Here is a 26027-nt window from a genome sequence, read left to right as displayed (position 1 = left end):
GCCTTTTATTCTCTGAGCCTTTTATTCTTGCTGAAAAACAAGAGGTTAAAAATCAAAGCTGCTTCGTCAGTCAGCTCAAGCATCACACAGAGGTTTGTGTGAGCACAGCAGGCATATCCATGGTGTCACTTTGTACGTTACCATCACTTTATGAATTAATGCGTGTTTCCATCCGGGGTACTTCTCAAAAAAGTAATGCATTACCTTACTTTATTTCTATACTGTCAGACGTAAATTGTGACAGAAGGATAACAGGCCTCCAACTCGCACTGGAGCAGTTCACAGCCGAGCGTGAAGCAGCAGGAATGAAAATCAGCACCTCCAAAGAGTGGCTCATTCTGGGATGAGTTCCTGCCAAAGTGAAGGAGTTTAAGTATCTCAGGGTCTTATTCACGAGTGAGGGGAGAAGGGAGCGAGAGGTCGACAGACGGATTGCTGCTGCAGTGATGGAGATGCTGTACTGGTCCACTGTGGTGAACAGAGAGCTGAGTGAAAAGTGAAGCTCTCAGTTTACCTGTCAGTCTACGTCCCCACCTTCACCCATGGTCACGAGCTGTGGGTAGCGACCGAAAGAATGAGATTGCAGATACAAGCGGCGGAAATGAGTTTCCTCTGAAGGGTGGCTGGCCTCTCCCTTAGAGATAGGGTGAGGAGTTCAGCCATGCAGGAGGAGCTCTGGATGGGCCAGTTGAGGTGGTTCAGGCATCTGACTAGGATACCTCCCAAGCACCTGCTGGGTGAGGTGTTCCAGGCATGTCCCACCAGGAGGAGGCCCCGGGGCAGACCCAGGACACGCTGGAGAGATTATATCTCTCGGCTGGCCGGGGAACACCTTGGTGTTCCACCAGACAAGTTAGAGGGTGTGGCCAGGAAGAAGGAGGTCTGGGCTTCTCTGCTTAGGCTGCTGCCCCTGATAAGTGCAAGAAGATGGATGGATGGATGGATGGATGGATGGATGGATGGATGGATGGATGGATGGATGGATGGATGGATGGATGGATGGATGGCAGGAAGAGTAGAAAGGGAAAGTTTACAAGATGGGGAAACCTGCTATGCTGTATCTTTTAGAGACTGTGGCACTGCTAAAATTCTCACTGGGAATGACCAATTGGACAAGATTGGAAATGAGTGCATCAACGGGATGGCTCAGGTGGAGCTGTTGGGAGACAAACATAGAGAGACAGGACTGAGATGGTTTGGGCATGTGCAGAGGGAACGTGGGTATATTGGACAAAGATGGCTGATTGTGAAGCTGCCAGGCAAGAGGAAAAGAGGAATACCTCAGAGGAGGTTCATGGATGTAGTGAAGGAGGACATGCAAAGGGTTGGTTTGACAGAGGAGGATGTTGCTGTGGTGACTTCCACTCTAATGAGGGCATATCAAAGATGTGGAAAAATGAAGTCTTCAAGTCTGACTGCTCAATGCTTTTGTTATTTGCAGCATGCAGGTCACACAGTTTTCACTTTGCCTTCACGTTTTTATCCTTTCTTGATCAAAATGAATCATTTTTAAATCATCTGATTGTAGCACAAGTGCAGAAAAGAGGTATGTTTGATTTCTCTTCGATCCACCCTCCAAGCAGGTAACTGAAGAAGCCTTTTTAACATTTATAGCTAGCATTTGTGTATGTGTACATGTGTACATTTGTGTGAGTGCGTGTATGTGTGAGTTTGTGCTTTTTGTGGAGTGTTTGATCTCACAAGGTAAACAGCTCAGTGTTGCAACACCGTCTGAAATAGCGTCCAGAGACACACACCACTTCACATCAACTGATTTCATTCAGTGCGCGCACACACACACACACACACACACACACACACACACACACACACACACACACTTTTCCTTACTTGATATGGATCTGAATACTTTTCCGAGGCCTAATATTCAGTGATGCTCTTACAGCAGATTATTTTGCGTCTGCTCCTGCACACGCAGCAGACGTATCGTAAAATACTTTGGATGGGGATTTCCAAACACTTGCTCGTGTGTGTTTCAGTGCATGCGTACCTGCATGAGTGGAATTGTTCGCCTGCAGCTCTGTCTGACAGTCACTCTTTGCTTTCTGCATCTCCCAGTAGAACTGGCAGGGAGAAAACATTCCATTAACCTGTCGGGATGAAGGGAAATACATCTTATGAATATTATCTCCAAAATGAACAAACCTCCTGCGTCAGGCTCTTTGTCTCAGGTTGTGCTGTGCACGCTGGTGTTTGACATACGTGCTCCAGTTTTCTGGAGTAAAGTTCATGTTTCTGCGATCTGCTCTCCTTTCACTCCTATCTGCAGCTTTCAGGGGGAGGATTTAGGCAGTGGTGATGATTTGGGAAGACAAAAAAACACTTCTGCTAAAAGCAAAAACCAAAGCAGGTTAGGTTCCTCGTTAGAGATCAGCGTGTATGACACAATCAAATCTCCATAAAACAGTGTCACCACTCATGAAGGATCCCTCAGAGGCCTCTGCAGACAGCAGGAAGTTTCTATAATCTTTGTCTTTCCCTGAAGAGCATCGGTAATAAGTCCAGAGTCTCAGCGGCAAGTTTGGTCCTTTATTTTATTCTATGTTGGCTGCAAACAGTTTCACAACAGTTTTATTGTTTTAAAAGCATTAATATATATATATATATTCTAATTTGTGCATCAAATCTGCAGATACTCCAAATCTTTATGTGAATTCTGTTTTTGTATTTAATTTTTACTCTCAGAGCGTTAAACCCCACCAAGGCTACAGCTGAAGGAATAACAACAACTATTTAATGAAGTACTTGAGTATAATCCATCAGATTATCCTGTCTTTTAATGACACAGTTGTGATACTGAAACATCTGTTAGCTTATTTTGCTAGCTTTCTTTCCTGACCTGACCAAACTTTATTAAATTTCGCACACAATCTCACACCACCCTGGTACTAAACTGCTTTACAGCACCTTTCCTCTCACACCCACTCACTCTGTTGATTGTCTGCAGCAGCTGTGTTACTTCCAGCCTGTATCGTGTGTGTGTGTGTGTGTGTGTGTGTGTGTGTGTAATCTTAGTACATTCTTCCATGTTTGTGATTGGTTAGATGCTGTCACCACAACCCTTTTCAAGTGAGCACACTTGTAGTTAAATTGGGAAATCCTTCGGTCAATTTAGGAAAGCTTTGTGTGACCACTTATCTTGATTGTCGGTGTTAGGATTAGTGTGAGTGAGTCCAGATGAAAGAAGGATACCCAGAGTTTGATGAACAGCCTGTTAAAAAACCAACGAGTTGCAAAGTGACCCAGAGACCTCAAGCTGATTGAAATGTTGTGGTGAGAGCTGTTCATGAACAAATGAACACAAACTTCAATTAAATGAAGTGACGCTGTGAAGAAGTATAGGCCCAAATTCTCCCACAACCATGTGAGAAACCGATAAAGTCCCACAGAAAGCAGTTAATTAAAGTTATTGCTCCTAAACGAGGTTCTATAACCGAGACACCTATTCAATCATGTGGTGTAATTAGCCTATCACAGGGCTGCACAGAGGCCTGTGAGAACTTTTTATTTTCCAACGATTGTAAGACTGACTCCTCGGGTTGGGGGCGTGTGGTGGTTGGATCGATACAGCACAGTATTGGGATATTTTGCATGATGATATTGTAATAAAAAAGGGACACCAAATATTGATACTTTATTACATAAAAATACTACAAACAATAGGCTCGTGTCATGCACCAAAATGAGATCATGTCCATCAAGCAAACTAATATTAAACGACCAAAAATCATCCAACAATTTACCCACTTAGCGTGACAAAGCTACCTCCTAATTCAGAGTAAACTAATGCAGTAAAAATAAAACAGCGACCTCCTTGCATCTACAGAAAACAAAACAAAAAAAGCAGGGGCTGCCTGGTGATTATATTGACTTTGTGATGACTAAATTGTTTCCCAGAGCTGCACAATTTTGATCGGAACGCAATTGCAGTCGTCTGATAGGAGGCAACCTTTCTGCAGACAGTCACAGTGTGACGTGGGCTGAGAGTAATGACTCTCGGAGTGATCGCTGGCAGAGGAAAGATTTATTTGAAGAGTTCCAGTCAGGTTTAAAAATTCATCACAGCACAGAAACGGCTTTAGTGAAGGTTACAAATGATCTGCTTATGGCCTCTGACAGTGGACTCATCTGTGTGCTTGTCCTGCTAGACCTCAGCACTGCATTTGACACTGTTATTTATAAAATTTTATCACAGCAATTAGGGCATGCCGTAGGTATTAAAGGTCCTGGTACATATCTATCAAATAGACTCCAATTTGTGCATGTAAATGGAGAGTCCTTTCCACACACTGAAGTTAATTATGGAGTCCACAGGGTTCCATGCTAGGACCAATTCTATATATATTATAGACCAGTGGTCTCCAACCTTTTTTGCACTTTTAAGCAGTGTTGGTCAAGTTACTTGAAAAAAGTAATCAGTAACTAATTACTGATTACTCCCCCAAAAAAGTAATCCCGTTACTTTACTGATTACTTATTTTCAAAAGTAATTAATTACTTAGTTACTTAGTTACTTTTTAAAAACACGATTTACAACCTGAAGAGGTGATAAAGTGATAGATCTTTCAGCCCAATTCTACTTTTTCTACATAATCCATCATACAAAATGTAATCAAATGGAAAAGTCTCTTTTTTTTAACTTGTTTTATCAGTTTTAATCTTTTAACTTTATGCATCAAGCAAAACATTTAATTATATGCAACATTCTCTGACTTGAATAAATTAGTTTAACATTTAAACCTATTTTCTACACATTCCAGCACATAAAATAAAATATTTTTTGTGTTTTCACTCACTCTTTCAAACAGATGCAAGTAAAACACAGCAGAAAATAAATAAAGTCAAAGACTCAGCGGTCCTTTTGCTCTATTTTCACCTGTAAAGCAGGAGCAGGGTAGGCGGAGGGTTACCCTGGTGCAGGTGTGCTGCGGTCAGTTGAAGAATCCGCGCGAGTGTCTCTGTGAGTTTCCCATTACGTCGTAGCTACTCGGTGCTTGCTCGGAAGTTTAGGGGTTTTTTTCGCTGTAAAAAGAAGTTTTCTTCCCACGCACGATGGACGCTAATGTTTTTGTCACTTTTTATGGAATCAAACTCAAAGTAAGGTCAGTACTTCCACGCTTTAAACGCTGCACGCTCATACTCTCTCCCGCACTCGATATATTATCCATTGTTGATCTGCACACAGCTGTTGTCACCAACGTCGCACTTGCTTACGTCACTGTCGTGAGACATTCTCGTAAAAAAAATCACGGTTTTAGTAACGCAGTAACGCAGCGTTCCTACGGGAAAGTAACGGTAATCTAATTACTGATTTTGCAATAGTAATCCCTTACTTTACTCGTTACTTGAAAAAAGTAATCAGATTACAGTAACGCGTTACAAGTAACGCGTTACTGCCCATCTCTGCTTTTAAGGTGTCAAAGATAAATACAACTAAATAAAATGATACGACCAAGACAAAAACAGTGGTATTTTGTAAATATAATAATAAACGTGAATTCGCTGTGTAATTGTGTAACTTTATTAGCAGCATCCTCCTGAAATGCCCCAACAACATCGAGAGTAACATCCTCCTCTCTGCCCCTTAATGCTCTCTGGTCGTTATGGTAACGTGTAAACATTTCTTTCAAAATAAGACGCACAACTGCAACACGGGAAAAGACCCAGGGAAACCAAATTAACGCTAAAAACCCTGAAATCCATAAATTTCACACCCGGTACCAAACCTGTCCGTGGCCCGGGGGTTGGGGACCGCTGTTATAGACGTTTCCCTTCGGCAGTGTCATTAGAAGGCATAGGATACATTTTCATTGCTATGATACCCCGCTCAATCTATCCATGAAGCCAGATAACACACATCAGTTAGTTAAACTGCATAAACGTCTTGAAGACATAAAAACCTGAATGACCTCTAATTTTCTGCTTCTAAATTCAGATAAAAATGAGGTTATTGTGGTTTGGCCTAAAAATCCTCGAAATACAGATTCTAACCAGATTCTTACTCTGGGTGTCATTATGTGTTTGATCAGGATGTGTTAAACAAACATGTAGGACTGCTGCTCGCATTTGTGCAATGACATCCTGTCTCAAAGTGATGCTGAAAAACTAGTGCATGCATTTAGTACTTCTAGGCTAAACTATTGGAATTTATTATTATCAGGCTGTCTTATAAAGCCCTATATAACCATTAGTTGTTATTAATCTCTGGCTCTCTTCCACAGCATGTCTTTTTTCCTGTTTTCCCCCATCAACCCCAATCAGTTAATGCAGATAGCTGCCCATTCTGGAGCCCAGCTCTGTCGGAGGTATGTAGGGTCTTTACCTTGTAGTTTAAAGCAACATGAGGTGATGCTGAGTGAAGGTATTGCTACTGCAACTCAGTCATCCAGGTAACACTAAAATCAAAAGACTCAATAAGGGTTTTTATAGTAAGGGGAAAGTTCAATTTTAGTTAAACCTTCGAGAAAAAAAATAACAAATTTAAGCAGTTATGATATTAACTACAAATTAGAAATACATTTATATATTTGAAAAGTATTTGGTTGCAGTTTGGTTCAGTTGCACAGAAGCTGCCTTTGAAAACAGATTTCAATCTGAACCTCATTAATTAGCCTCACCTCGTTCGTACTGACTGTGCCGACTCGAGTGCTACTGAATGAGAACCATAACCCACATTTTCCTGCTGCCACCGTCAAACCCTCATATGTGTGAGTGTGTGTGCTGGTACAGCTGATGGTAGCCATGGACACACACTCAAACAGACTGTACACAAAGGGCAACATGAACAAAGAAAAACACTCAAACAGAACAAGTTCATGTGTCAACTTGATTCACTGATATACCGCGAATGTGCGTGTGTGTTGGGAGGTCTGTTTACACTTAGATTTATGGTCACTCTGCACAGTGTTTCAGATCTGTCAGTCTGTTTATACACACACACACACACACACACACACACACACACACTAAAATGTCTTTAGCCAAAAACCTGACCATGATATCACCTATCATGCTCACCAATCAAACATCACTTTCCTTCTGTCTTTAAGTGACCCATCAAAGGAGAGACTCAGACTTCAAACAACACTTCCACACATGTAGGCACAGAGGCCTCAACAGCTGCATCAAATAAGATGAACGATCACTTGAGCCGATTCCAGTACGGAAAGGAAATCAGCTACAGAATGATTAGGTGCTAAACAAGGACGTGAGAGGAGCGGCGGTCCTTGTTAAGTGAAGTAAGGGGCTTCACCCTTACTGCACGCAACTTGTCTTCATTAAATGTGGATTGTGCTGAGTATCGTTGTGCAAAGAAATGCTGAACAGGTGAATTTTCAGAATAATGTGTCTGAAATTAAATTTAAATGCCTAAATTTAGCCTTTTTCCACCAAACTACGTAACCTAGCCTAACTTATATAGTAACCAGAAACTCCTTTTACCCCTACACCACACCTGTCCACGGCATTCAAGTCATTGTGATATTGACCCAACATGCAGTTACATTTCTCAGGTTACGCAGAAGGTTGGGACATCGGGTTAAAATGGGAGCCACTATAGTTCGTTGGGTTGAGTAGATGCCACAAGGCTAATGGAGAGGCCCATATTCAAGTCTACCTCAAGGCCTTTTACTGTACGTTTTGCCCCTGGGCATCTCCCAGTTTCCTGTCTTCTTTCCACCATCTAATCAAAATAAAAGCAAACAAGCTCAAAAACTGTGTTTACATAAAGCTGATGTAAAGTGCATTAAACCTACATTCTCCCTCATACCAGGAGTCAGACAGTAAATATCCGACTCCTAGAATGGCAAACCTCATCCAGGAAATGCTCATCATCAACTATCAATTACACGTCCATGAGTTGGAAACGCTCAGGTCCAAGTTTAATACTTTAGACTTAACTAACAAATGACATGATGGAGACTACGTCCCTCTTTTAAACTCTCTGTGGAAGTTACTGCCAGAGTCACATTAAACAACTGAGCAACAAAGCAAAAGAAAAAACAGCAGCCATTAGATCCTGTCTAAACTAAAGCTATTCTTAATATCGAGGTTCTCTAGAGCCAGGCTGTCAAACATAAGGCCCAGGATCCAGAATCAGCTCGGCAAAGACTATAAGTGTCATGGGGCGGCTGCGTGAAAGCGAGAGAGGACCCAAATGCACGGCTCGAGACACACAGGGATGAACTCAAAGGCAGGTCTTTATTAACAGGAAGATAAGAAGTCATACAAAACTACACTGGGAGCAACTAAAGCTGAGGCGCTGGGAAGACACGGGAAATGCACACAACCTAGAGGGACGACGCAACACGGAACAAAGGGATACTTTGACATAAATACACAGAAGGTAATGAGGGAAGTGGGAACACACGGGGAACACAGCTGAGGACAATTACTCGTGACAGAGCGGGGAGGACACGAACCTGAAAATACTGACACCAAGATGTGGACCTTGAACACAACACAGTACACAAAGATGAGCACAGAGAGGCAGAGAACAAGGATGAATACACGAGGGGATGAGGAGAACACAGAACACAAAGGACGGGAACACGGTACCAGAACAAACACCACAATAACAGCATGGACACAGGGGGGATCCAAATACCAAACCAAACAATCCAATGAACATAAGGAACAAAATACAAAACCACAGGAAAACTAAGAACACTGGGTCCAAATGACCCAGGACCATGACTATAAGACTATAATCTGGGTGTAATCTGGCACTGACAAATGAGAAGGAGGGTTTTCCTACAGCTAGAAAACCTCTCCCATGGCTATTTATCATACACCAAAGTAACTGTGCAATAAATAAACAATAATATGACAAATAGAGCTTCCTGTTTTTACACTATCAAGTAAAGACATTTAGTTTTTTTACCGTGGGTCCAGAGAGCCAACAGATTTCAGTTACCACAGCAGCATTTCTCTGTCATGTAGAAAAACTGATACATACTGTGGAAAGTGGACTTTTCAAAGTAGCTGTGCATGCATGTGGCCCACGATTGAAATTGACTTTGACATCCTTGCGTTAGATGAAACAATCTGTTCTTAAATGGTATTTCTGACGGTGTCTGATGGTGCCTGGATCATCCTCAACCTGCTGTGGAAGCTGCAAATGTGTGCAGCAGCTCGGCTCGTCGCTATGTGGGAAAGCATTTGGGTTAATAAGGCTACGTGACTTCACAGGAACACATTAGAAGGCGTAAATAATTAATGAAGTTACCGCCTGCTTAAAATGTACACAGGCCCTTTCTTAATGTGGATCCTGCTGCTGTGACACTGCAGCTGTTCAGTAAAATCAAGCTAACAGGGCAAATCCACACAGAGCCTTAAAGAGGAGGAGGAGGTGGGCTCCAAGCAAATTCAAGCCCTGCTTATCTTATCGTTTGTCAGTGGATCTAAATCTTGTTGCCTCATAAAAACACTAAAAGACGAGTCTTTTCAGTACCTCAGTGGCTTCATGTACTATCTGAATGCATCTGCACAGTCATGGTGATCAAGCACGTTAGGCCTGCAGGTGAAGTTTGCATGTAGGTAAGAAGTGAACCACCTTGATCACAATCAAAAAAACAGCTTTAAACCTGAATTTATAACTTAGGCCCTCAAACGCTGCATCACAGTGCAGGCCTCCAGTTTCAGATTGACATCATTACTATTGTTTTAAAGTCCCGATGTTCCAGATGGAGGTGCTGCTTTCTTCAACTCGAAATTTGGCTACAGATTTGGATTATGCCCTTCCTGTTCTCACTTCCTGCTTTTCAAAACAAACAAACTATAAATAGACACAAGCAAAAGGAAAAGATAAACAATCTTATTTAATCCATTGCCATCTAAACAAACAGCATAATCTCTTTCATCTAATAAGCACTAATACACACAAATACACACAGAGACACACAGATCCATTACGAGGTAAGGGATAAAATGTTCTGGATTAAACTAAACAAAAGAACGCTTTTTTTTCTCCACCAGTCTGTAATCCCAAACCTCCTCCTCCTCCTCCTCTGACCTGACTCCACCACGTCAGACTCATTCAGCTCGCTGAGAACGGTAAAAGCAGCCGAGTCGGCTCTGAAACAGAAGCCTGAACTCAAGTGTCTGAACATTTAAACACATCAAGGTCAGGGGTATGTTTTAAAAAGGTCTGTCTATTTAGTCCACTGACTACGCAGCTCTGGACTCATTTGCAGTATTTTATATTTGAAGCTACAGCTTTATTCTTACCCTTTCAGGCACTTTCATGTGTTTACAGGGAGGAGTCTGAAAGTCCCTTATGCAGGGCTCTAGAGTGCGACCAATTTGGTCGCAAATGCGACCAAATTTTTCAGTGGTGCGACTAAAAAAAATATTTGGTTGCACCTGTGCGACCAAATGTTCGGGTAGCAAAAAAAAAAATCTGCAACCTTCCCTGTGGGCAACAACAGACACACATTTTGCCCATATCGTGGACTAAACCAATCAGAGATAGTAAGGGGTCCAGTTGAAAGTGCAGGTGGAAGTGGGAGGTGAGTAGCTTGAATAAAGCGATATCAATTCATTAAATCCTGAATCGACTTTTAAACATAACTGTGTTTTGCCAGAAACGCCAGATTCTCAGATTAAAGCTCACAAAACCAGTTCAACAACAACCAAACAGCAAATGAGAGCAGGTACACGGATTCCACACAAAGACGTAAACACAGAGCGGACCCGACGCATCAGAATTAACTTTGTCTTTCTCGGCTTTCTCACCCGACGGCCCGCAGACGGACACGCTGTCGGAGCTTAGCGAATCTGATGCGTCCGGTCCGCGCTGTGTTTACGTCTTTTTGCGCTGATTCTGAGCTGCAGGTTTTGTCTCTCTCCAACCAAAATTCACCGAGCTGAATTTTGCCATTTTGCTTCCACGACTATTAAAATCACACTTCATGCACAGCTAGCTCTCTCTCTAGCTCTCTCTGTACTTCAAGAACAGTTTCCCGTCTCCAATCTCTGTTTTCTGTATTATTCATTCGCTTATTACCCACCAGTCTACCGTTGTTTACAGCGCTGTGGCTGCTGTCTTTTTCTTTTCTTTTTTTCACTTAAATGACCTCGGACAAGAAAGCCTATTTTTTCTGTTGTTCAATACTGAAGAAATTTAAACTTTATATGCAGAACATTGTAGAATATCTTTAAGGGTATCTGCTATAAAAAGCCAGACCAGGAAAATCTCCTTCATGTCTTTCTGTTTTATTCTCAGTTACTTTCACTCAAAGGCATCTGCTGTGATGTTCACAATTCTGATGAAGTCAGTACTGATAAATGATCAGAATTATAATATTTCTGACTGTCTGAGGCTAAGTTGAATCGAATCGGGACTTTGAAAACCGGAAATCGAATGGATTATAGAAATCAGTGATGATTCCCAGCCCTAGTGAGCAGCCTGGGCATGACAGAAGTGGATGTAGCTGTAATAGGAAAAGAACTATTGCTAACTTTTCTGTTAAGTTAAGGCCTGATCCTTCTGAAATTCATAGCCAGTGCTCTGACACGGTGTCATCAATCTTTGAATGCTGAAAAACCACAGTGTATCCAGAAAAACACATTATATTATATAAATTATTATAAAATTTGTGTGCGCCTAACTTTTGTGCCAGTACGCCTAACTTTTTAAAGTTAGGCGTACCGGTACGCCCATGGCAAAAAGTTAGTCTAGAGCCCTGCCCTTATGGAACAAGACATGGACAAGGACCGGGGTAGGTTGCAAAGTGGCTTGCAGGGGAAGCAGTGAGGATAAGAAGGCTAAAGAAACTTGAATATGACATTTTATATTGATATATTTATGTCATTTACCAGTCTTTGCACTTCAGTGACTATATTTCCATGTGAATATGCTGTTGGAACAATAGAAACATAAGCATAAAGGAACTTTAGAGCCCTTAAGTACATATTTACATTGCATGAGCGAGAGCTGTGATTTCTCAAATGTTGTGCCATGGAATTTGTGACGGCCAAATATTATTACAATATAAAAGTAGACAGAAAACTGCTGTACTTTTTCTAATGCTGCTTTAATCATCTGGTTTACCCATCATCAGTTAAACCAGCCAAAGGAAGCCAGTTTACGATGAAACAGCTCAGGCTTGCAGTAAGTGAAGTAGTGTTGAGCAGGGGTGAAACTAAACTGCTGATGATTTATAAAGTAAGACAAAAATTAGGACTTTAAAGCAAAACTGGATGGAAAAAAGCAACAACTTTATCCAAAATTATAATTATGATGAAATTCTGGTTAAAAACCTCTTAAACTTTACGCTACAACAGTCCGTGTCTTACACAGTGAGCTGTGCAACACCATGTCAGCTGCTGGGCTATAAACTGCTTTAATAATGCAGGATGAACATGACCCTCATTGTGTAAGCCATAAAGTGCAACCACAAAGTGCACAAAGTGCAGATCTCACCACCAGATAAATGCTAAGAAACCAACTTCAAAGCTGGGACTGAGGGTCAGGTGGAAAAGCAGCATTTTTATTTTATTTTGTTTTATTTATTTATACACACACATTAACATTTCTGCATTTTAAAAAAATACATCTGATGCAGTTTTTGAAGAACTCACGGCTTCAGCCAATCGACTAACCCTGCTAACCTTGTCCGTAGTCTGCAAAGGTCAGAAGAAGCCACTGACCTTTTCACTCCTTCTGCAACAGTTTGAGCTGAGAGGGCCCCACCACACACACACACACACACACACACACACACACACACACACACACACACACACACACACCTCTCTTTCTTCACAGAGAAGCGTGGTTCGTAAACACGAGTGCCATTTCCTGACGTCACTCTGCAGGATTTCAGTTCAACTGTCTCTGCAGAGTCGCCTGAGGCAGCGCTGACAGTTAAACGTACAAATACAGGAGGCGATTACAAGGGTTTATCACAGCTTAGCTTTATGCATCATAGTGAGAGTTGCCATGTGATACATGTCTGATTTTGTGTTTGCAAATGCATGTTTTTAAGTGCAGCTTTCACACGTTAGCAGCAAATTACGTTGTGTGCAGTAACTCCTGCATCCAAAGTCTTGTCATTTTTTTTTGCACACAGAGCAGCCAGACTGATCAATACAGGAAGCAGAAGTCATTCAACACACACAGCAGACCTGTGTCATCGTTGTTTCCGAAACTCCTTCCTCGTGTCTAACAGACAGAAACCACAACAGTTTAAAAGTTGAACTTTGAAGTTTGCTGCCTGTATTTACATTCAGTTATAAAGGAGTTGCAAGATGACACAGATGCTGACCAACATCAGCATTACAAAACAATACTGTTATGGTCAGGTTTCTCTTTTGCCAAATGCTCTGAAACCACAATCTGTGAACCAGCTCATTCCCAAAAAGCAAAACGCACAACTTGAAGTTTTGGAAACGCTGAAGGAAACAGCGTTAGATAGAAGGGATGATGAAAACATCACTGCCTTTTCTCTTGGCTCTGACTGAAGAGACTGAGTCATGACTATGCATGACTCGTCCAAAGTCTGGGAATAAATGCAAGCAGAAAACAAAACTTAGACACACATTTGAAAGGTTGGAAATAAATGTTTGCATCAGTGAGCTTTGCCGAAACAGCTGCAATGCTGATCAGATAAAATGTCATTCATCTAGTTCTGGAGAAATACATATAAAATGAAAAGACTGTCTCTCTTCACTTGAGTATTTTTTTTACACAAAGTTTTTTTTCCCCTCACTTTAAAATAAAAATCATCCCGTTTCTCACTTGAGTGCATTTGGACCATTGATGTCACCTCAATGACGTACACTTTTAAGGACATCATCCACTTGAGGTGTCTGATGGTTTATCCAAACCCACAAAGACCCATTTTAATAAATGAGGCCTGGGCTTCAGTGTCTATATGTACAGGCCTGAGGGTGACTCAGGCACGAGTATGAAAAATTAACTCAGGAGAAGCAGCAGCAGCCATAAAGTGAATCTATAATTTATGTCAAACAAAATGCCAAATGAGAAACCTGCAAATGAAAACGTTACAATGCTGCTTTATCGTGTGATGTTTAATCAGCTGCAGTTAAAGCGCAATGAGTGCCAAATACATGACTGAGGATCAAGAAGTGAGAAGATTCTGTTCTTTTCCACGAGAGATGAAAATTATTTTTTACTGATTTCAAAAAAGTGAAAGTCATGGCTGCAAATATTGTATACTGTATTGTACGCCCAAGTTCAGATTTTCCTGCACCATGACAGGTTTTCACCCTCAGTTAAACATGTAAATCTCATTTTTAAGAGTGACCTGTTCAAATATCCAGATTGAGAGGTGACAGCGCTAACTTCTGCACAAAAAAGAAAATTGTCAGAGTATTTTCTTAACTACTCAGCCCATGAGTGGCATAAACCCTGAACAGGTTTTGGAGATTCTAATATCCACACATAAAACATTTTAGAGTCACCAGTTAACCTACTGTAACAAGCATGTGTTTGGTCTGTGGGAGAGAATCAAAGCACCCAGAGGAAACCAAATCTGGCACAGAGAGATCGTGCCAAACGCTGACCCAGCAACCACTCGGATACAAAAATAATTAATCTATGAACTGCTTATTAACTCGAATAGTAAAACTTGTCTTGTTGTAGTTTGTTGAATACAAACAGTCACCTTAAAATCTAAAGAAAAAATATGTGCAAATCTGCACCTAATATTGCTCTGAAATATATATTTGCCCTTTATAGACATCAAAAAGGTCATTCATGGTCCCTGTAAGGACAGAAATGGACTTTAGTCTATATGCCAGTGTGCTGCAGCTCTGCGGGTGGTTTGTTAGAGTCAGTCTGCTGTACCCATTGATTCCCTGCTCTATTTAATCAATGCCAAACAAACTCCTGTTGCTTACCTTCCACTCGTTTCCTGCTCATGGCTTTGTGAAGTAAAATGAAAGTTAATTACGCACACTTTTACCCGAGGACTGAAAGCTGGTCTCACATGAGTTCAGTCTTAATACATTTAAATCACTGTTTGTCTGAGCGCTGAGGAAGCTTTTAATTACACATTACTGTGAAATTAATCAATAAACCAATGCCCAGACCTGGATCAATGCCCAGAGCTCGACTGGTATCTCCCAACGTGTCACAGCCTTGTTCCAAACAACAGTGAAGTCATTTTATTGTGGGTGATAAATACATTATTAGACTTTATGAACTCACTGTGCGTCTAGTTAATGGATATTCCAACACAATGACGGGATAAAACACGTCAAACCGCCAACTGTAACTCGGTAATATTTTAAGACCATAAAATCAGTCATAAAAACATAAAAAGCATTTTGATTCAATTGATATTTGAAGAAAAATAAGCATTAATAATGATAATAGGCGAAGCACTGACCATGAGGATGAAGGTGAAGATGAGAAGGCGCAGAGCGAGTCGGTGCGTAAAGGACATGGTGGCATCTCATCCAGCAGCGGAGGGTTAAACCCACCTGAACAGCAGCTCTGCGCTCATCTGACTGTCATCCTCTGCAGGAAGCACGTATGTTATGAGAAGTGACCAAACCTCAGTCTTTAGATCGAGAGCGAGGCGCTTTGCTGCACGCGCTTTTACGCACAGGTTCATTCAGCGCACACAAGCGGGGCTCACTTTGGTGCAGGAAACAATTACTTTTAAGTCTTCCAAAGAAGAGCAAGTTTGAGGTAAATGTTTATCCCGATGTGCAGAAAAATAAAGGCACTAAAGTCGCAGCTGGAAGGGTCCAAACTGGCAGGAATCCGCTGCAGGTTGGGACCGAAACCCGGTGTGTTTAGTCCTGTGATCCGAGTTCCAGTGAGGCGGTGGTCCGAGTTCACTCCCAGTTCATGTTCAAAGCAAAGCGCGTCCCCGTCACACGTCCCTCGCTTGTCTCTGAACCAACGCGAGCACAAGCAGCCACAATCTGAAGGCGCTTTCTAGTGAGTGTTGATATTGAAAGCGAACAGCGACCTCCTGTGGATGTGGAAACCACTGCCGACAGGTGTTGTGCCAAACTAGGTATCCCCAACAGAATTTGTTTCCCTTGCGTCGGGAGCACACGCTGGACTGTCCAAGTCACGGACAAACAGTATCCCACATTGTTGATTTTTAGTTTACAAACACTTCTTATAATGACTAACTACTCCTGACATTTTTGAGATGTTAGCTCTTTATACAACGAAGTTATAGTGGGATACAAATAATACCAGGCTGATCCTGCCACAATTTGTTCCCCCTGTGTAAATCACGGACAAACAGTATCCCACATTGCTGATTTTTCGTTCACAAACACTTCTTATTATGACGCATTACTCCTGAAACTTTGAAGGATTTAGCTCTTTATATAGTAAAGTTACAGGAGAATAAAATAGTTATCAGCCAAAATGTTAATGGTTTGTTAAAATAATCCCATCTGATACCCCGTGAGCAATAAATATATAATTTTCTGTTGTAACCCTCAAACTGAATGGTAATGTAACATACTAATTTTACAGATGTCTAAAAAAAGCAGCTCCTTTAAATGGATCCACTAAGGACAAAATTTCGTTTTCGTTTAATGACTCAATCGAGCAAAAATGAGTTTAAACGAATCTTCTCGCGAGGAAAGACGAGACTAAAGACAAAGGCTTTTAACAGAATTTTAAAATTGAAATCTGACGTCTTTGCATCATGATTTTCAGAATAAGTTTGAAACATTTTAAAGGCGCTAAAAACCGATCATCTTACACAATAATAGAATGTGATGCTAGTTTGCCAGCTGGATGCTCGTAGACCCGAGGGCTCCGTCAGTCGCTTCATTTACAAACTTTTGCAATGTCTAAAAGGAAAAAATACATACAGGCACTCTCTCTAAACGAGCAAAGACCACCGTTAACTTGTGCTCCATTGTGTCGCTCTGGAAAAAGTTTCTGAAGATCAGTTGCTCATAGGACAAATGCATGAGGCCTGTCGTCTTTCACATCAGGGATTACATGTTTTCAGTTTGCCTTTGAATTTTAGAAGATAAACATCTGTCTCACAACTGCTTTTACTTTTTTAATCCCATTAATCCTTCTTCATCCACACTGTCCCGTGAAAAGCATTCTTAATGCAACGCAGCACTTTATAATAACAATTGTTAATACATTCTAAATTGATAGTTAAATAAACTTTCCCAAATGTGATTAACTATTATTTACTTATTCTCTGATATTATTTATGTTATGCTATTATTGATATTACATATGTGTATTATTTACTAATATTATTTACTTTAACCCTGGAGAACCAATGGGGTCAGAGCCGACCCCATTGGTTTCCCTAGAAAACCAATGGGGTCAAATTTGACCCCATTGGTTCTCCAGGGTTAAAAAACTCAAAAGAAATGTCATTAGGTTGTGTAATAAAAATGCAGCCCTCTCAAAAACTTGGCAGCTGACACCAAAACAATATCAGAAGATAAACGGCTCTAAAGTCCAGTGGAAAAAGTTGAGGGGGGTTGATTTACGGCATGATCTGATTAGGATGCTGACACCTCCCTTACATCCCATAAGGAGCAGAGCCTAAAGCAGACCAAGGACAAGCTGGACAGATTATGTCTCTCAGGTGGGCTCATGGGTGTCCCATCAAGAGCTGGAGGAAGTGGCTGGAGAAAGTCTGAAACCTGTGTAAGCAGCAGAAAATGGGTGGATGGTCCAGGGGGAAAAAATATGTGAATCTGATTTTGGTGGTGAGCTGTCCCTTTGAATTCTCAGGCCTTTGGAGGTTAAACCTGCATCCACTAAATGTGTTTTCCTTTGGGAGTAATGAGCTTTTTCCCACTGACTGTTTGTGCAACTATTTACAGGGCAAAATAAACCAACTCAGCCTCGCATGGACTTTACAGTTTTTCTCAAATGTTAAAACACAAAAGCCAATCCTGTAACCCAAATGACCAGTAGTCTAAACACATTTACTAAATGTAGCCACCATATTCCAGTACCATAAACACATGTCACATGAAGACACAATTCACAAAACACAACCCTCTGTACTCATAAATCTAAACACATTTTTCCTTGCTAAAACACATGTTGCAAAACAACTCTGCTCATATTCTCAAATGAAAGCCCATGTGATGCAAAATGCTTGCCACAGTCACCAATCTGTGAAAACAGGGAACACACCTGGCGTCAGTCACTACACACAACGACTCAAAATTGAAGACACCTGTTGCTAATGATGTGACCCCACCTATGAAAGCATAGTTTGGTGAAGATGCCAAACAATCACAATGGATGAAGGCATTCGAGCGTGCGGAAGGAGAAGAGCTGCAGGCCAAAGAGGAAGAGGGGTTGAGATCAGAGGAGGAAGAGGTGAAGGCCTAAGAAGAAGAGGAGTTCGGAGTAGAGGAGGAAGAGAAGGAGGCCAACAAGAGAGAGGAGAAGGTCCAGGTGGGAGAAGAAGACAACCTCGCACCATCATAACAGATGATATGCGAGCAACAGTAATTGATCATGTCATTGTCCATGGCATGACAATGGCTGAAGCGGGACGAAGAGTACATCCAAACCTGAGTAGGTCCACCGTGGCCACCATTATCAAGGCATTTAGACAACACAACAGGTATAGTACGCTATTGCTTTCTTTGTCACACTACAGTTTTACAGGCCTGTGAAAGTGGTCTGTTACTTTACATGTAGTTTTACATATAAATCAGTCAATTGACAACACATGTTTCTTTCTTTAGAGCTGAAAGAATGCCACATAGAGGTGGGAGGGTTGCCATATTCACAGCGGCACAAGAAACCCTCATTGCAGATATGGTCCGTGAGAACAACTGCATTAGACTCCGAGAGATCAGAGACAAAGTCATTGCAGATAATGTAAACTTTGAGAACATTGATGCTGTCAGCGTGTCCACAATAGACCGAGTTCTCCGGCGCCAACAGATGAGGATGAAACAGGTCTACAGGGTTCCCTTTGAGCGCAACTCTGCGCGACACATAGGACAACGTTACGAGTATGTGCAAGTACGTATACATCCATGTCCACAGTACAGTTAGTGGACATACTCTGTTGCTTAGTGGCCTACATTACTTCTGGACAATACTGTGCTACCTGATTGACCGTTCTGAACACCTGTACGCTTTTCCATGTTCACAGAGGATAATGCAGTTGGACGCGATGGCCAGACCCCATGAGTACCTCTTCCTGGATGAGGCTGGCTTCAACCTCCAGAAACGAAGGCGAAGAGGCCGTAACATCATTGGCCAAAGAGCCATCACTGAGGTTCCGGGCCAACGGGGGGGTAATATTACTCTTTGTGCAGCTATGGGTACGGAGGGGCTTGTCCACCGGCATGTTGTCCTTGGGTCTTACAACACCCAACGTCTCCTCACCTTCCTAGAGGAGCTAAAGGACATCCTCCTGGACCGTCAACAACACCATCCTAGGCTAGCACATCACATGTATGTGATCATTTGGGACAACGTCCGCTTCCACAAAACACACCAAATCAGAGAGTGGTTCACCACCAACAGTGACCACTTTTTAAACGTCTGTCTGCCTCCCTACTCCCCTTTCCTGAACCCTATAGAGGAGTTCTTCTCATCATGGAGATGGAAGGTGTATGACAGACAGCCATACACAAGAGAGAACCTCGTACGGGCAATGGAGCTGGCCTGTGCTGACATCCCAGTGGAGGCCTTCCGGGGATGGATTCGCCATTCCAGGGCATTTTTCCCGCGGTGCCTAGCAAGGGACAATATAGCCTGTGATGTGGATGAGGTGATGTGGCCCAATGCAGCTCGGCGACATGATGCCGCACAGGGACTGTGTGTAATACTGTAAAATGACCGTGTAGACAATAAAAAAGACTTCACACCCTGATCATGTTTCCGAGAGTACTGTTGTGTGCGATAGATTCTGTTTTTGCATTGAGTTGTGTTACAGTAGTGTACGTACATGCAGGATGTTTTTATAGATTTATAGTCTTCATGTGAAACTCACAAATCTAAATGCCTAATCCTCTGCAGGGTTCTATGATGATCCGTTACTGTACAGTCTATAAAAATATGCATTGGCAGTTATGAACCAAAGAACCTTCTCACAAATTGAGCATTGTGTTTTCAATTGTTTTGCTGTAGTGTGTAATGCTGTGTATAGTGTTTACAGTTTTGACAGCTTCGAGCTGCTCTCTTGGTGTGGGAGTTTGAGTTTTGCAGTGGGAAGGTGTGGTTGTGTTTATGTAGCTTTAGAGAAGGGTGTTGTGTTTGGACATTGGGGGACCTGGTGGTAACGTTTGTGACATGTGTTTTAGCATTTGAGAAAAACTGTAACGTGCTGGAGGAACAGGGGAGGAAACCCCATCCATCAGCACCGTCGTCGACCCCACACATCATTTTGTCATTTCTGACTCTAAATCCTCAGAGAAGATTTCACTGATTACAATATTGGATCAGATCGAGAGGACAGAAATTAGAAACAGGTTTATATTGAAGTTCTACTCTGTTTGTCCATAAGTTTTTCTTCTTTAAATACTGTTTACAGCTAATAATCTGAGTGAGTAAGAGGAAGCTGGCGACTGAGCCAAGAAACCCAAATCTGCTAAACCTCTGGGAAAGATGGAGACGAGAGAAAGGACATTTTTTTTTCCCTCAAGACAGTGAAGATCACAGGGTCTTCAAACAAACAAAACAGTTGCAGAATACATGGCTTGGTATCAAAAATGTTTATTTTTCAGTAGTTTTTTCTGCATTACTTTCATATTTCCTTCGGTCTCTTTTCTTGGATAAAACCTTTATTTTGATGCTCATACTTGTTTTAAAGAGAATAAGTACGCGCACACTGAAATCTGAGCCCTGTTCCAGAAACCAGGTGAGTTTCAGACGTAACTGCCCAAAGCTTCAGAGATTTGCAAGAAATAGCAGCTGGCAACAATAACACAAAGTCCTCAATCTGTCCACATCTACCCTGTTATGCCCGGCTCATTTCAGACATAACAGAGCATGTATAACCACACAGTGATAATTTTCACTAACTCAAAACTTCTTAATGGCATTCAAAGAAAAACTGAAGGAATGGTAACTAGGAGCTAACCTAAAAGCTTCTCGATAACTACAAAACAATCAAAGCAAAGCAAATGAAAACCAAGCTGGGTGGTTGAGAGGCACCAACCTTCCAGGAGGAGAGAGACAGAGCCAGGCTGGAAGAAAACCAGCGTAAACAAACTGCCAAGCAGGTGAAGTCATTTCCTTTAATAGATGGAAGCTTCTGATACTTATGACCTTAAAGAGGAGGAAGCAAAAATCAGCCCCACCAGCCAAACAAGGTTATTTCAGTTAACTAAAAACTAAAACTAGAAGTGAAAAAAAAAAACATTTTAGTTAACTACAATAAAATTGAACAAAGAAATAAATAATTTTGTGAACTTCTTAAACTAGCTGAAATAAAATGTGCCTAGAGTTTAGGTTAAGTCTTTATGAGTTTGACCCCCATAACAGTAATCATAAAGACTAAAACTAACACTGACACTAAAGACTAAAGTGCAACAGACTCTGGAAACTAACTGAACTTGAAATTGATAGAAAACAAAAACTAAAAATGAAATAAAATTAAAATACGGAACTGTAACGACACAGATCACAACCCATCATCCATCCAAATAAGACGAACACACATTTCAGAAGCCGAGTTTAAGCTGAAAAGATTAGCAGGCAGCTGTGGTGGGGCAGATACCGGGCTGATGGCCTTCTACAGCCCGTCTGCTGCGGCCTCCTCCACGCGCTCGAGGCTGGAGGCCATCCCGGAGGAGCTGGATCATCTGAGCTACTTGAACAGGCTGCAGGTAGTGCCTCGTGTTACCAGCGGTAACAAAGACATTATGAAAAAGTCAAACCTGAAAAAAATCAGCTGGGAGGGATGAAGAGAGAAGTCTGCTCCCACCACCTGCTAATGGTTTATGTTTCCTGGAGAGGCTGAAGCTTAACTGACTTTTAGTTATAGTGTGATGATGTGAGGAAAGTAAGACATCTGGCTTTTTCTTTAACTAACGAGTGAAGAGTTTGTACAGACAAATAATAACAACCCGAGTCTGAGTTTTAGCCAATCAAAGCACTTTATTGCACTGTATAGTGTGACGGTGAGCCAGTAGCAGGCTCTTATAAAAGTGTCATTTAATCTTTTTATCATGTGTACAAAACAAGTCACACACACACTTGTACCGTACAAAATCAACACTATTTACATACAATATACACACACACACCTAACACGCACACACCCAGACACACACACACCATGCAGTCTCCCTCCCATCAATCCCCGAGATGAGTCCTCCGAGTTTCTGATGGGGTTTCCGTCTTGATCTACATTATCCACCTCACACACACACACACACACACACACACACACACACACACACACACACACACACACACACACACATCCAGGGACTGAAACATGACCGCTACGCTGCTACTAACAAACCCAAACTGCTAAGTTATCCAAACAAGCGCTAAGCAACTTCTGATATGCATAAAAATAAGTTTTCTGCTCATAAACACGTGGAGGAAAACTGATGAGAAAACTCAAAGTGAAACAAAGAAGAAGAGCGAAGAGATGATGTCACACGTGATTCAGCCACGGGGATGTAAACAAACGACGCTTCACTGTTTCCTCTAAACAACGGCAACGCTCTGAATAAAACCTTTTATACAACCTGCGGAGTGTCTCGCAGGTTTCAACGCTTCCATAGGTCACAGTTAGCCAAGAGTCTCGGCGTGAACTGATATAGATTATTTTAAAAGCTTTTCATAGAGTTATTAAACTATCTGTCTTTAAATCTTATATACCCTCAGTACATATGAGGAAGTGTCTAAGTCAGTGCACATCAGGTGGTAGCTGTTGTACCAAAGCTCCGAGGACGTTCTCTGCCAGGGATTCTTCACTCTGCTGTGGGACTCCTTACTTTCCTTTTTTGAGCTGTTAACTTGTGGAAATGTTTGTTGTCTGATATATTATTAATTCTGCACTTGCTGCCAAACACTGGTGAACGCTCATATTAAACATATATCGTCTGCATCACATTTACAGCAGGATCTACTGTGGTGTTGTACAGAGGCAGAGTTATTTTGTAATCGTACTTTGAGCGACGACTTTAACACAGACAACAACACAGTAACATTTCAGTTTGGCCATAAACACATTAGATCCATGTTTCCTCTCAGTTCATTCAGTTTACACTCAATAAAAAACACTAAAAGTCTGTTTAGACTTCGTTCTTGTTTTCTGTGATGTAGCCGGCCTGAAAAAGCTTTGGGAATTCCACGACATACAGAGGTTACACAGCTGTGTGTCTGATGTTTAAAGTTGGGAGATTATAATACTGGAACAATCATTAAACATAATTATCCCATATGTGTAGAGTGCACACAGGCAGCAGCTGAATCCCTGCGGTAAAGAACGTCCCTGGGGGATTATTGCTACAATAGGAGCTTTTCTATGTAAACTTTATCTGGAGTTCCCTTCGTCCCAACAGACTCCAGATGTTACTGCAGCTACATCCGCATTTACTTCCCCAGACAGCAAGCAGCTACTTGATTTATTACCCGCACTAATGATTGGGTGCACCCGTCTTTTTTGGCAATAAGACGGAGAAGTGTTTACTTTGTGATTGAGAGTGATTATTGTCTCCCAAGTTTGCACATTCGTTCATTAAAAAAAGGCCCGAGGACGTGTGTGGATTTCATTATAAATGTCAGGAGAAGGATATTTTATGCAGCACATTTTTTTTCAATCCATTTAACCGTTCATATGTATGGAGAGCCACAATTATTTTTTACAATTATCCATTTTCTTTACATGGAGGACCAAAGATACCTTCAAAAACAAACACCTGTCTCCATCCAAAGCTGCCAAAATCATATATATTTTGTTATGTTCATCCAATTTCTGTCATTAGCCATCGTGTGCCAGTTCATATGGGACATATGAAGGACAAAAGCTGCCAAAGTCAAAAATAAAACAGTATCTCAAAAATGAATTAATATGAGATTAAACCTAATAAAAAGGTTGAATTTTATCGTCTTTATTACATCGTCATAAACTTGTTTCTATGTTTATTCACCTGCATATTCAATTTCTGTTTGAATTCTTCAATTAATTTACGTTTCCGTTAGAATTTTCCACTTTATTTATCATTTCTATGCTTTGTCTTGCTTTTCTGCATATTACTAATTTATTTTTGAGTTTTTTGAAAATTAAAAATTTCATAAAATTTCTTTTCGCTGTATTAAATCTCACATTTTATTTATTCGTTTATTTGTTTTGGCATATTTTTTGTGTCCCATACAAATTTGGTCAGTTTGAAAATAATAATAATAATAATAATAATATTACAGATAATGAATGTTTCCTTTGAGTCTTGCTGGCCGCTGGTCAGAAGGTAGTAAATGTAAAATTGCTGCAGCAACACCTTGATGCTGTTGTCTTTGACATGATGCACAGTTTTCCCTTAAACTCCCTTTAAATAACGATAATAATAACAACATTTCTTTGATATTCACACAGTGCACTTTGCTTGACATGCTTTGGGTGCTATAGGGACTGCAAGTAATTCAGGAAGGTAACTGAAGGACTGGTTGACAGCTAAGATGATCATAGACGTTTAATGTGCATGTTACAAAATTTGCCGCACGTTTGCTTTAAATGAGACACTTTATAGAAAGCTGCTAAAATTGCATTTGTGGTATTTTCTTTTTAGCCAGAAAGGTCACAAGATAAAAAGACGCAAATCTTTCTTAACTAGATCCAAAAAAGATAAATCGGTGTATTTTTTTCTCAGACTTTGGACACCGAAACGCGCACAGCCACTGAATTTCTCTCCGTTTTTTGGATGTCTTCAGTGTGTTTCCAGTCTCCACATAAATGTCTCTTCTTTGATCGTCTCAGGATAAAAATCTGTTTAAAATCAGTGTTTGATTCACATTGAAACGACATAAAATGTCCCTGTTGCACACATGAACACAGAGACACACACACACACACACAGTCTTCACACACACACGCGCAGAGGGTGTGGGCGGAGAGAGCTGCATAAAGGGGCTACTACACCTCATTGTGTTTTAAGTACCTCTCCATATAGATTATTATGTCTATGTACAATATTTATATTTTTACAATAATCTGGCTGCCCCTGCTCTAATTTGAAATAATACCACAAATCCAGGATTTTTTTAATTCAACCGGTAAAACATGATGACAGGTACAGGCTCTAGTACTTCTCTCGCTCTACGTTTACCTCCTAAAACGACACGCGGTGTGACGGTGGGAGCCGGCGCCCCCTACACAGTGTTCCCCTAAGGCTTTCTACAGTGACGAGCTCCTGGTAACGGTCACGAGGTCAAGCGGGGGTGTAAAAATGGTCGCAACACCACTGAGCAACCAACCGATCAATCAATCAACCAGCACAACACGACTAGAAAGAAAACAGACGACTTAAGACCACACCATATGCAGGTTCAAAAATACAGTACATCTTGATTCTGGGAAATAAATGAACAACAACGGCGAAATGCACAGCATACAAACGCATGCTCGCTCTCTCTTAAACACACACAGACACACACGCGCGCACACACTCAGGCTACATGTTGTAGGCCACGTAGATGGGGTCTAGCTGGTCTTGTAAGAAGCCGTCGCGGAGGTGCATGCGCTGTTTCTCGCCGCGGGAGTTGATGGGGATGACGCCGATGTCCGTCACCACGACCACGCCCACGATCAGGTAGTGCTCTTCCAGCACCGCCTTTGTCACCATGGGAACAAGGTCCAGGGCTTCCTGCTCAGAGCCCTCCAGCTCCACCACCACCACCAACAGGTTGGTCCAGGGGAAGACCGCACTGATGGAGACAGAGACGTGCAGGAAGTGTAACATCTGGAGTGGTTTCTCAATTCAAAGCTGCATTAAAGTAGAAATGCTGTGTGTAAATAAGGCCACGTGCCACGCCTCATTTTTCTGGAGCTCTACAGAGAATCACATGACTGAAAAACAAACAGGCTGAACGAAACAGA

The 26027-nt window shown here is 41.5% G+C and overlaps 3 protein-coding genes across 8 annotated transcripts in view; 1 reads left to right on the top strand and 2 right to left on the bottom strand.

Moving 5' to 3' along the window:
* Positions 1–15824, bottom strand: part of LOC146567006 (vasoactive intestinal polypeptide receptor 2-like) — a 55862-nt gene extending 40038 nt beyond the window's left edge. For all 3 annotated transcript variants that reach the window (XR_014893853.1, XM_085286575.1, XM_085286577.1), the window contains exons 1-2: positions 15378–15824; positions 2012–2111 (exon numbers count right to left, since the gene is read on the bottom strand). Coding sequence is in view for 2 of the 3 variants with exons in the window: in XM_085286575.1 (XP_085142701.1) it covers positions 2012–2111; positions 15378–15434 (157 nt within the window). In the remaining variant the exon portion in view is untranslated. The remainder of the gene's footprint in view (positions 1–2011; positions 2112–15377) is intronic.
* A 2308-nt stretch (positions 15825–18132) lies between these two features.
* On the top strand, positions 18133–19808 carry LOC146567005 (uncharacterized). The gene is made up of 3 exons (XM_085285834.1): positions 18133–18581; positions 18706–18988; positions 19122–19808. The coding sequence occupies exons 1-3, from the start codon at positions 18250–18252 to the stop codon at positions 19806–19808; spliced, it is 1302 nt and encodes a 433-aa protein (XP_085141960.1). The 5' UTR covers positions 18133–18249.
* A 2243-nt stretch (positions 19809–22051) lies between these two features.
* LOC146567004 (disco-interacting protein 2 homolog C-like) overlaps positions 22052–26027 on the bottom strand; it is a 79606-nt gene continuing 75630 nt past the window's right edge. For all 4 annotated transcript variants that reach the window (XM_085286574.1, XM_085286571.1, XM_085286572.1 and 1 more), the window contains one exon: positions 22052–25855. In XM_085286574.1, coding sequence (XP_085142700.1) covers positions 25603–25855 — 253 coding nt within the window. In that variant the 3' untranslated portion in view covers positions 22052–25602. The remainder of the gene's footprint in view (positions 25856–26027) is intronic.

The sequence above is a fragment of the Mchenga conophoros genome, linkage group LG9 (assembly GCF_057382185.1).
Source record: "Mchenga conophoros isolate Kocher_MC1m ecotype Shallow Benthic linkage group LG9, M_conophoros_male_GT1.1, whole genome shotgun sequence".
In the NCBI taxonomy this organism is placed as follows: domain Eukaryota; kingdom Metazoa; phylum Chordata; class Actinopteri; order Cichliformes; family Cichlidae; genus Mchenga; species Mchenga conophoros.
This window is presented reverse-complemented; position numbering and strand designations above follow the sequence as displayed.

What these genes read in the sequence shown, in the direction of transcription:
- LOC146567005 (XM_085285834.1), top strand. Translation starts at nt 18,250, where the DNA reads ATGGATGAAGGCATTCGAGCGTGCGGAAGGAGAAGAGCTGCAGGCCAA. An exon ending in GCATTTAGACAACACAACAG is followed by an intron (nt 18,582 to 18,705) that starts GTATAGTACGCT and finishes TTCTTTCTTTAG; the next exon opens with AGCTGAAAGAATGCCACATA. An exon ending in AACGTTACGAGTATGTGCAA is followed by an intron (nt 18,989 to 19,121) that starts GTACGTATACAT and finishes CCATGTTCACAG; the next exon opens with AGGATAATGCAGTTGGACGC.